This window comes from Phyllobates terribilis, unplaced genomic scaffold (assembly GCF_046119375.1).
Source record: "Phyllobates terribilis strain yellow unplaced genomic scaffold, ASM4611937v1 Scaffold_7__3_contigs__length_470593459, whole genome shotgun sequence".
NCBI lineage: Eukaryota > Metazoa > Chordata > Amphibia > Anura > Dendrobatidae > Phyllobates > Phyllobates terribilis.
Genome location: NW_027362767.1, coordinates 226,000,012 through 226,012,820, shown reverse-complemented (window position 1 = coordinate 226,012,820; position 12,809 = coordinate 226,000,012). Strand labels below are relative to the sequence as shown.

The 12,809-nt window shown below is 46.1% G+C and overlaps 1 protein-coding gene across 1 annotated transcript in view; it reads left to right on the top strand.

Moving 5' to 3' along the window:
* The window catches only part of PSMB7 (proteasome 20S subunit beta 7), a 76,235-nt gene that overhangs the window by 38,673 nt on the left and 24,753 nt on the right, over positions 1-12,809 (top strand). Inside the window, exon 6 of the mRNA XM_073639769.1 lies at positions 206-264. Coding sequence (XP_073495870.1) covers positions 206-264 — 59 coding nt within the window. The remainder of the gene's footprint in view (positions 1-205; positions 265-12,809) is intronic.

Sequence of the window (12,809 nt, the reverse complement as noted above, 5' to 3'; positions counted from 1 at the left end):
CCTCTTTTAAGTATTTCGTGTCTCATAAGTTTTTTCTTTAAAGGCTCAACTCCCAACATTTCTTTCAATGTCAAGTGATTTATTACCCCGCCTGCTATTCTATAAACTGAAAATGGCGGCACTGGGTCTTGTGCAGGAGCTGGTGCTTAGAATAAAAATAAAAAGTTTTAACAACCAGTAATGCTATGAATTATTATTTTTGCAGGCTCCGGGTCTTTGGCAGCAATGGCCGTTTTTGAGGACCGCTATAAGCCAGACATGGAGGTGAGTGACCTTGTATTAGATTTCAATACATCTGTCTGTTAAGGTGAACAATAGTCCTATCCTCTGGTGTCAAAGGGTCACATTGACTCAAGTCAAAATCAATACTTCCACCTTAATCACCATCATATTATTGACTTCGAGGTATATGTGTGTGTCTGTCAACCTATTTATGCTGTATGTATGTAATATATATGGTATTTCCCACATACCATGTGTCTTAGAAGAATCACTGCTCCATTATTGATGGCTTGTGCAAGGTTGTAAATGAGATGGATGCAACAACTTTGTGAGCAGGTATAAAATATAATGAAGAGAATAAAGCCTATGTTAAGGGAGCATCAAGGCATTTTCTATATGTTTCTTGCCTTTTGGATGTATAAAGGTTTAGACGACACAAAATAAGAAAACAGGAAAAAAAAAAATAATAATAATAAAGAAAAAATATATATATATATATATATATTCAAATGTGAACCACTTGGGCTTGTATAGCATGGAATTTGATGCTATACAAGCCCAGGTGGTGCCAAATCACTGGAGGGGTTCATCTTTGAATCCTTGATGTACTAGTGTGGTAAAAAGTGTCCAAAATTGTTTCCCTCGTGGTCTAGTGTAGTGTTGCCCTCCTTGGTGGCCTAATGCAACCTTTTTCTTTTTTTTCTGCCATTTATCATAGGCTATTACTAAGGAATAATGTAGAGGCTCTTTTGTATGCCTTTTCCTTCCCCTCCGATATAGTTCTAATACAGATTACATTTCACATTATGCCTTAGACTTTGCCGAGGGGCAGATTTCTTGTAAGGACAGTAGTGCTAGATCAGTTCTAGACTCTGTGTATTATACACTACTCACAAAAAGTTAGGGATATTTGGCTTTCGGGTGAAATTTATGAAAAACATAAGTTCCTGCTACAGTGATATTTTATAATGACAGTCGGGCATTTAAGTAGAAGCTGCAATGTTGATTTCCTCATCTCAATTTATTGAAACAAAAGCCAACAACAGTGGTGGTATACTCCCAACAAAAAGGTCAGTGTCTCAGTAACTTGTCATGTGGCCTTGAGCATCGATTACAGCTGACGACGTTTCCTGCTGTTCACATGTGGAGCTATTGTCTGCTGAGGCATGGCGTCCCACTCTCCTTGTGCTGAGGCATGGCATCCCACTCTCCTTGTGCTGAGGCATGGCGTCCCGCTCTCCTTGTGCTGAGGCATGGCGTCCCACTCTCCTTGTGCTGAGGCATAGCATCCCACTCTTCTTGTGCTGAGGCATAGCATCCCACTCTTCCTGTGCTGAGGCACGGCGTCCCACTCTCCTTGTGCTGAGGCACGGCGTCCCACTCTCCTTGTGCTGAGGCATGGCGTCCCACTCTTCTTGTGCTGAGGCACGGCATCCCGCTCTTCCTGTGCTGAGGCATGGCATCCCACTCTCCTTGTGCTGAGACACGGCATCCCACTCTCCTTGTGCTGAGGCATGGCGTCCCACTCTCCTTGTGCTGAGGCATGGCATCCCACTCTCCTTGTGCTGAGGCATGGCGTCCCACTCTCCTTGTGCTGAGGCACGGCATCCCACTCTCCTTGTGCTGAGGCACGGCATCCCACTCTCCTTGTGCTGAGGCACGGCATCCCACTCTCCTTGTGCTGAGGCACGGCATCCCACTCTCCTTGTGCTGAGGCACGGCATCCCACTCTCCTTGTGCTGAGGCATGGCATCCCACTCTCCTTGTGCTGAGGCATGGCATCCCACTCTCCTTGTTCTGAGGCATGGCATCCCACTCTCCTTGTGCTGAGGCATGGCATCCCACTCTCCTTGTGCTGAGGCATGGCATCCCGCTCTCCTTGTGCTGAGGCATGGCATCCCGCTCTTCTTATGCTGAGGCATGGCATCCCGCTCTCCTTGTGCTGAGGCATGGCATCCCACTCTCCTTGTGCTGAGGCATGGCATCCCACTCTCCTTGTGCTGAGGCATGGCATCCCACTCTTCCTGTGCTGAGGCACGGCATCCCACTCTCCTTGTGCTGAGGCATGGCATCCCACTCTTCCTGTGCTGAGGCACGGCGTTCCGCTCTTCTTGTGCTGAGGCACGGCGTTCCGCTCTTCTTGTTCTGAGGCATGGCATCCCACTCTTCCTGTGCTGAGGCACGGCGTTCCGCTCTTCTTGTGCTGAGGCATGGCATCCCACTCTTGTTGTGCTGAGGCATGGCATCCCACTCTTGTTGTGCTGAGGCACGGCATCCCACTCTCCTTGTGCTGAGGCACGGCTTCCCACTCTTGTTGTGCTGAGGCATGGCATCCCACTGTCCTTGTGCTGAGGCATGGCATCCCACTCTCCTTGTGCTGAGGCATGGCGTCCCAGTCTCCTTGTGCTGAGGCATGGCGTCCCGCTCTCCTTGTGCTGAGGCATGGCGTCCCGCTCTCCTTGTGCTGAGGCATGGCGTCCCGCTCTCCTTGTGCTGAGGCATGGCATCCCGCTCTCCTTGTGCTGAGGCATGGCGTCCCACTCTTCTTGTGCTGAGGCATGGCGTCCCACTCTTCTTGTGCTGAGGCATGGCTTCCCACTCTCCTTGTGCTGAGGCATGGCATCCCACTCTCGTTGTGCTGAGGCATGGCATCCCACTCTCGTTGTGCTGAGGCATGGCATCCCACTCTTCTTGTGCTGAGACATGGCATCCCGCTCTTCTTGAAGGGCTACCCTCTGGTCATTGAGGTTCTGGGGTACAGAGTTACGAGCCTCTACACGGCGACTCAGCTGATCCCATAGGTTTTCTATGGGATTCAGGTCTGGAGAAGGAGCGGCCTGCACTATTTGTGGTACCCCAGTCTCCAGCAGCCATTCCCTAATGATGCGACCTTGATGAGCTGGAGCATTGTCATCCATGAAGATGAAATTAGGCCTTTATTGTTTGTGCAGAGGTGCAATGACTGGAATAATGATGTTATTCCAGTAGTAGGGACTTGTCACTGTACCATTCACAAGGTGTAGAGCAGGTCTGTGTTGACTAGACACCTGCCCTCACTAACACCACCAAAGTCTCGTCTGGTGAGTCATGACAACAGTGGCAGATGCATAGCGCTCTCCCTGACGTCTCCAACATTGTTGCCGGCCATCATTTCTGCTCAGCGCGAATCGACTTTGATCAGTGAACAACACTGAGGCCCCCTGGTCCCTCGTCCAGCGTAGATGCTCCCTGGCCAGACGATTGTGCCTGGTGGTGTGGTCAGGTACCTTTACAGGTCATCTAGCACATAGACCACACTGATGTAAACTTTTTCGAATGGTCTGACATTACACTTGGCTGCCTCTCACCTTTCTTAAATGTGCTTGGAGTTGTGCGGCATTCACTATCCGGTACCGAAGGACATTGTTCACAATGAAGTTGTGATCAGCGTGTGATGTGGCTACAGGACATCCACTTCTCTGCCTTTCTGTGACTCTTCAAGTCTCTGTATCTCTGGTGACGCTCTAAGCTCAATGACCACTTCCGTCTGAGAACATCCTGCATGAAGCCTCACAATGGCCAGGTACTGGTGATCAATTGTTAGATGTCGTCTTAGTCTCATGATGTCAAAATGTGACCAGCAGGATGAGGGGGACTATTTAATACCAATTCTAATTGAACCCTGAAATTTATTGGCCGATTCATGGATCAAACACCTGTTGTGAGTTTTGCTCAAGTTGTTCAAAAAGTACTGAAACATTTAACAGTTGGACACGTGTATTCAAAAGTTTAGAGACGGTCACATTTAAGTTCACCCGAAAAGGTTAGAGGGCATTTTAGGATCATCCTTAAATTTCACCCAAAAGCCAAATATTCCTAACTTTTTGAGTAGTGTATGCGATTAGCCCTAGCCTGATTCCACGGCATACTGCTCGTGATAAGTTTCTCCATGTCAGCTCGTACAAGCAGAAGGCAGCTGCATCCCATTGATACACTGGAGACTCTGCACACAGCACTCACAGATGGTACCAGAGGGTTGGAGGCCTCAGTGCTCTATCATTGTGAAACTACAATATTCAGTCTTACCTCAAAGCCACACGCTGTTAGTTCCAGAATAGCTGGAGTGCCATAAACGCTGAATCCCTGTTTTATAACAATGGCTAACATTGTATGGATGTGAGTGAGCTGGGATAAAAAGTGGGAGGAGGTCCAACATGATGATGTTTTGGTATTTTCCTCTCCCGCTGTAGACACTGATGTAATGTCATTAGAAACTGGTCTGTTTGAGAACACTTTCAGAAACAGCGCCACCAATGGTTGTTTCTTGTATTGCAATTCAACCCCTTTAGAGTGCATAGAGCTGAGCTGCACAATCTATAGTTCAGGGTGGTACTGTTTCTGAAAGAAAGCAGCCATGTTTTCCTAATCTGGGAGTACCCCTTTAAGTAAACTGTCAGGGGCTTAATTGCAATACCAAACCACGACCGATAGGCAACAGTGGCGTTGTCTCAGGGACCAGGGAGCACCTTTTGTCTCCTCTTTAAGGCGTGTTATTTTGCATTGGCTCTGTGCAGTTAGGCAGGTAAAAATGAAGTGGATCGCGTTGTATTTTGGCGGAGAGATGGCACGCGGTAATCCTACTTCTGACCGCGTTTTCCTCCGAGCCGCGCTTTGCACAATTAATAGTGGAACCTGTTCGATTTGGCAGCAGAGGATTCAAATGATATTGCATATCTGCCTCACCGAGACCCCATCTTTTATTGACCACATAAATTAGCAGTCTTTTGGGCAATTGTTACCGCTCAGTTAAGTCACATCATGAAGACAAGCTGTCACACATACTAGAAGCAGTCAATACGGATCAATATCTTAATGCCTCCGGTGTAAAGGTTGCAGGGGGACGGAGCAGTAATGGGCAGCGCGGAGCCTGTTTATGTCTGAAGTCGGCATTACTCCTATTGTTTCCCTTTATAAAGCTTCTGGATGTTTATCTTGTACAACACAGCTGAGCAGCGCTGGAAACAAGCCCCCAACAGGACGGGATTGGCGTCGTGCCTGTGTGTGATGAGATGGGAAAGTGTGGGGATTCTTGTGTGATAAATTATATATACAGCTTGGATGGCGGATCCGTGATTGTGCAGTTTTCTCAGGAAGTGTTTATACTGGTTACAACTTGATGGACCGAATATATTTTGTCCAATTAGTCTCCTATAAACAGTCCCCCCTGAATACGTAGCCTGATCCCTCCTAAAACCGCCGTCCGGTCTAGACCGTCATACACACTACATGCGTTACTAACACTGATTTCTGCAATAGGCACAAAGGCTGGTGACAAGTTATTTTGATCACATTCCCAAAAAAAAGCCATAAATAAGACCCATTACTTGCCAGATAAATCTCCTATGTAACCAGTTCATGGTTAGCATGAGGTCGATGATGGGCTGCAGCGGTTACGTGAAATTTTTACACCATGGCTGCTGCACAAGGGTAAAAGGAATTGCTTAAAGGGGTTTTCAGAGATGAGAAGAAATCGGGCCGCGGTGATATAAAAAAAAAAGCCATAAATAAGACCAATTACTTGCCAGATAAATCTCCTCCATCGTTTCAGCACTAGGGCATTCAGTGTGAAGTCAATGATGGGCTGCAGCGGTCAATTGAAATTTTGCTCACCGTAATCTAAAGATCCTCATGGATACCTGCAGTGCCAGTGCTAGGACAGTGGGCAATTTCAGGGTCTTACTATTTTATGGCATTCCCATCCCACATCCCAATATTATTCTGACATCAGAAAGTCCCTCTACAAAAAAGAAACATTATTATTATTGCAGCACTTTTTATTAACAAAAAAAAAAAGACAAGCAAAATAAACAAATACCCTGTAGTAAATAAACAGCAATAGTGCATGAAAATAATATAAAGCGCTTATTTAATATAATTTTGATTTAAAAAAAATGCAAAATCCATCCTACCACCTCATGGTGACCCTAATTGGGACTTTTCCAACCTCTAATATTTAAACTTTACTGTTTGTAAAGGGACATGCATGTGGATAAGGGCTGAGAAGGACTGAACCCGGCTAGTAGACACACAGCAATGGGAAACTACATGAAGGTAACGTCCAGTTCAAATAAAAGGCAGACCACACCTTTATATGCAGTGGACAGGATGCAAACAAACTGGAAAAAAACACTAAATAAATGAACTGGAATAGTTAGTACCTTCCTGATTAGGGTCACTGTGACGTGGTGGGATGACTTTTGCATTTTTTTTTTTTCTTACAAAATTATATTAACCAAGTACCCTGTGTTATTTTCATGCATTGTTGCTGTTTATTTACTGCAGGGTGTTTGCTTATTAAGTTTCGATCTTTGTTTTTTTCTGTTTAGTGGCCAGTGTGAACATTTGCATACATGCTGCATGCATGCCAACTTATATCTCACTTTTTATTAATAAGTTGAGCCTGTTTAAAATGTGTTACTTGGGATTGGGAATATAGGATTGCCTTTCTTCCAGAAACAGCGCCACTCTTATCCATTGGCTGTGGCGATTATTGCCGTTCTGCTCCATGGTTTTCATGTCTGCTGCAGTCTGTTATATGGGGGGCCACATGGAGGAATATAACATCATCTTTTGGGGCTGAGTCAGGAGGCGCGTCCCCCGCCCAGCCCATACCCACTTACATATTAGATTATCGTCCAGTCCGTTCTGCCAGAATTGGCGGGTTTGGACAACTTTTTAAGTGCCGCTTCTAGAAGATTTGCTTGTACCGGATCTTTCCACCATAATGAAGGTGTCTGACCGCGCTGCCTGTGATGTCAGAGGGGCACAGTGGGGCCTGATGGTAATCTATGGGGGCAGGATTAAGGCTCCAAACAACGCTGAGCAATATGACTGTATCCTTGCGGCACGAACTATGTGTGCTGTGCGCCCCGGCTGACGTCTGAGCGCGCGACGTGCGTGCCCCGGCTGAAGTCTGAGCGCGCGACGTGCGTGCCCCGGCTGACGTCTGAGCGCGCGACGTGCGTGCCCCGGCTGACGTCTGAGCGCGCGACGTGCGTGCCCCGGCTGACGTCTGAGCGCGCGACGTGCGTGCCCCGGCTGACGTCTGAGCGCGCGACGTGCGTGCCCCGGCTGACGTCTGAGCGCGCGACGTGCGTGCCCCGGCTGACGTCTGAGCGCGCGACGTGCGTGCCCCGGCTGACGTCTGAGCGCGCGACGTGCGTGCCCCGGCTGACGTCTGAGCGCGCGACGTGCGTGCCCCGGCTGACGTCTGAGCGCGCGACGTGCGTGCCCCGGCTGACGTCTGAGCGCGCGACGTGCGTGCCCCGGCTGACGTCTGAGCGCGCGACGTGCGTGCCCCGGCTGACGTCTGAGCGCGCCGTGATGCCAAACTACAAGTGATCACATGGAACTTGATTAATTAAGAAACTTTTTATTATGTTTTTTTTTCATGGTGTTGACAATCATCCAGCTTTTTGGCCTTTGTGACCCATCTGTTCTGTTCTGACCTCCTTCACCATCGTGCCCAGTAATGATACCAGCGGTATTAATCATGTATCGGTATGGGAGCACACACACTGTGGTAATGGGCCAGTTGCTGTGTACAGATCTCCTATTATACGGTAACTTGTGTAGACGGGTTACTGTTGCTGATTAATGGATCTGCCATATCAGAGCAGCAGCATTTGTGCACATCTGTCAGGGAATGGATCCGGTTGTCTGAGAGCCGCCGTTATATCCCACGTGTGAGCCGAGAGCTAATTGAATTCGATGTGATGTATATAAAGCCATCCTGGAGAGAGTGACCATGTAAAGCCCCGTGATCGGCCATACTTTTGATCCTGCTGACAATCATGTTGTGAGGCCGAATATTAGACCCTTACTTGCTATTCACATGGACACGAGCAGCAATAGACAGACTCTGAACTAATTTGTTCAGAAGTGTTATCTGAGCATGCTCTAATATGGGAAAAAGGTCATTGTGCAGGGAGGGGGAGGAGGTGAGCTGTGACATCAGCTATTTTGAATGGTGGATTCTGCATTATCTACCTTATATAGATGCATTATTAGTCATTGTACAGGAGGAGGAGGAGATGAGCTGTGACATCAGGTATTATGAATGGTGGATTTTGTTATCAGTCATTGTACAGGAGGAGCAGGTGAGCTGTGACATCTATTGTGAATGGTGGAACCTGTGTTATCTGCTGTATATAGATGTGATATCGGTCATTGTACAGGAGGGGGAGGAGGTGAAATGTGACATCTCCTATTGTGAATGGTGGACCCTGTGTTATCTACTGTATATAGAGGTGTTATCAGTCATTGTATAGGAGGAGGAGGTGAGCTGTGACATCACCTATTGTGAATGGTGGATCCTGTGTTATCTACTGTATATAGAGGTGTTATCAGTCATTGTATAGGAGGAGGAGGTGAGCTGTGACATCACCTATTGTGAATGGTGGACCCTGTGTTATCTACTGTATATAGAGGTGTTATCAATCATTGTACAGGAGAAGGAGGAGGTGAGCTGTGACATCACTTATTGTGAATGGTGTATACTGTGTTCTCTACTGTATATAGAGGTGTTATGAGTCATTGTACAGGAGGAGGAGTTGAGCTGTGACATCGCCTATTGTGAATGGTGGATAGTGTTCTCTACTGTATATAGAAGTGTTATCAGTCATTGTACAGGAGGAGGAGGTGAGCTGTGACATCACCTATTGTGAATGGTGGATCTGTATTATCTACTGTATATAGAGGTGTTATCAGTCATTGAGGAGGAGGTGAGCTGTGACATCACCTATTGTGAATGGTGGATCTGTATTATCTACTGTATATAGGGGTGTTATCAGTCATTGAGGAGGAGGTTAGCTGTGACATCACTTATTTGAATGGTGGATCCTGTGTTATCTGCTGTATATAGGGGTATTATCAGTCATTCATTGTACAGGAGGAGGAGGTGAGCTGTGACATCACCTGTTGTGACTGGTGGATTGTGTTATCTACTGTATATAGGGGTGTTATCAGTCATTGTACAGGAGGAGGTGAGCTGTGACATCACCTATTGTGAATGGTGGATCCTGTGTTATCTACTGTATATAGAGGGGTTAGCAGTCATTGTACAGGAGGAGGAGGTGAGCTGTGAAATCACCTATTGTGACTGGTGGATCCTGTGTTATCTACTGTATATAGCTGTGTTATCAGTCATTGTACAGGAGGAGGAGGTGAGCTGTGACATCACCTGTTGTGACTGGTGGATCGTGTTATCTACTATATATAGGGGTGTTATCAGTCATTGTACAGGAGGAGGTGAGCTGTGACATCACCTATTGTGAATGGTGGATCCTGTGTTATCTACTGTATATAGAGGTGTTATCAGTCATTGTACAGGAGAAGGAGGTGAGCGGTGACATCACTTATTGTGAATGGTGGATCCTGTGTTATCTACTGTATATAGAGGGGTTAGCAGTCATTGTACAGGAGGAGGAGGTGAGCTGTGACATCACCTATTGTGAATGGTGTATACTGTGTTCTCTACTGTATATAGAGGTGTTATCAGTCATTGTACAGGAGGAGGAGTTGAGCTGTGACATCGCCTATTGTGAATGGTGGATAGTGTTCTCTACTGTATATAGAAGTGTTATCAGTCATTGTACAGGAGGAGGAGGTGAGCTGTGACATCACCTATTGTGAATGGTGTATACTGTGTTCTCTACTGTATATAGAGGTGTTATCAGTCATTGTACAGGAGGAGGAGTTGAGCTGTGACATCGCCTATTGTGAATGGTGGATAGTGTTCTCTACTGTATATAGAAGTGTTATCAGTCATTGTACAGGAGGAGGAGGTGAGCTGTGACATCACCTATTGTGACTGGTGGATCGTGTTATCTACTGTATATAGGGGTGTTATCAGTCATTGTACAGGAGGAGGTGAGCTGTGACATCACCTATTGTGAATGGTGGATCCTGTGTTATCTACTGTATATAGAGGTGTTATCAGTCATTGTACAGGAGAAGGAGGTGAGCGGTGACATCACTTATTGTGAATGGTGGATCCTGTGTTATCTACTGTATATAGAGGGGTTAGCAGTCATTGTACAGGAGGAGGAGTTGAGCTGTGACATCGCCTATTGTGAATGGTGGATAGTGTTCTCTACTGTATATAGAAGTGTTATCAGTCATTGTACAGGAGGAGGAGGTGAGCTGTGACATCACCTATTGTGACTGGTGGATCGTGTTATCTACTGTATATAGGGGTGTTATCAGTCATTGTACAGGAGGAGGTGAGCTGTGACATCACCTATTGTGACTGGTGGATCGTGTTATCTACTGTATATAGGGGTGTTATCAGTCATTGTACAGGAGGAGGTGAGCTGTGACATCACTTATTGTGAATGGTGGATCCTGTGTTATCTACTGTATATAGAGGGGTTAGCAGTCATTGTACAGGAGGAGGTGAGCTGTGACATCACCTATTGTGAATGGTGTATACTGTGTTCTCTACTGTATATAGAGGTGTTATCAGTCATTGTACAGGAGGAGGAGTTGAGCTGTGACATCACCTATTGTGAATGGTGGATAGTGTTCTCTACTGTATATAGAAGTGTTATCAGTCATTGTACAGGAGGAGGAGGTGAGCTGTGACATCACCTATTGTGAATGGTGTATACTGTGTTCTCTACTGTATATAGAGGTGTTATCAGTCATTGTACAGGAGGAGGAGTTGAGCTGTGACATCGCCTATTGTGAATGGTGGATAGTGTTCTCTACTGTATATAGAAGTGTTATCAGTCATTGTACAGGAGGAGGAGGTGAGCTGTGACATCACCTATTGTGACTGGTGGATCGTGTTATCTACTGTATATAGGGGTGTTATCAGTCATTGTACAGGAGGAGGTGAGCTGTGACATCACCTATTGTGACTGGTGGATCGTGTTATCTACTGTATATAGGGGTGTTATCAGTCATTGTACAGGAGGAGGTGAGCTGTGACATCACCTATTGTGAATGGTGGATCCTGTGTTATCTACTGTATATAGAGGTGTTATCAGTCATTGTACAGGAGAAGGAGGTGAGCGGTGACATCACTTATTGTGAATGGTGGATCCTGTGTTATCTACTGTATATAGAGGGGTTAGCAGTCATTGTACAGGAGGAGGAGTTGAGCTGTGACATCGCCTATTGTGAATGGTGGATAGTGTTCTCTACTGTATATAGAAGTGTTATCAGTCATTGTACAGGAGGAGGAGGTGAGCTGTGACATCACCTATTGTGACTGGTGGATCGTGTTATCTACTGTATATAGGGGTGTTATCAGTCATTGTACAGGAGGAGGTGAGCTGTGACATCACCTATTGTGACTGGTGGATCGTGTTATCTACTGTATATAGGGGTGTTATCAGTCATTGTACAGGAGGAGGTGAGCTGTGACATCACCTATTGTGAATGGTGGATCCTGTGTTCTCTACTGTATATAGGGGTGTTATCAGTCATTGTACAGGAGGAGGAGTTGAGCTGTGACATCGCCTATTGTGAATGGTGGATAGTGTTCTCTACTGTATATAGAAGTGTTATCAGTCATTGTACAGGAGGAGGAGGTGAGCTGTGACATCACCTATTGTGACTGGTGGATCGTGTTATCTACTGTATATAGGGGTGTTATCAGTCATTGTACAGGAGGAGGTGAGCTGTGACATCACCTATTGTGACTGGTGGATCGTGTTATCTACTGTATATAGGGTGTTATCAGTCATTGTACAGGAGGAGGTGAGCTGTGACATCACCTATTGTGAATGGTGGATCCTGTGTTATTTACTGTATATAGAGGTGTTATCAGTCATTGTACAGGAGAAGGAGGTGAGCGGTGACATCACTTATTGTGAATGATGGATCCTGTGTTATCTACTGTATATAGAGGGGTTAGCAGTCATTGTACAGGAGGAGGAGGTGAGCTGTGACATCACCTATTGTGAATGGTGTATACTGTGTTCTCTACTGTATATAGAGGTGTTATCAGTCATTGTACAGGAGGAGGAGTTGAGCTGTGACATCGCCTATTGTGAATGGTGGATAGTGTTCTCTACTGTATATAGAAGTGTTATCAGTCATTGTACAGGAGGAGGAGGTGAGCTGTGACATCACCTATTGTGAATGGTGTATACTGTGGTCTCTACTGTATATAGAGGTGTTATCAGTCATTGTACAGGAGGAGGAGTTGAGCTGTGACATCGCCTATTGTGAATGGTGGATAGTGTTCGCTACTGTATATAGAAGTGTTATCAGTCATTGTACAGGAGGAGGAGGTGAGCTGTGACATCACCTATTGTGACTGGTGGATCGTGTTATCTACTGTATATAGTGGTGTTATCAGTCATTGTACAGGAGGAGGTGAGCTGTGACATCACCTATTGTGACTGGTGGATCGTGTTATCTACTGTATATAGGGGTGTTATCAGTCATTGTACAGGAGGAGGTGAGCTGTGACATCACCTATTGTGAATGGTGGATCCTGTGTTCTCTACTGTATATAGGGGTGTTATCAGTCATTGTACAGGAGGAGGAGTTGAGCTGTGACATCGCCTATTGTGAATGGTGGATAGTGTTCTCTA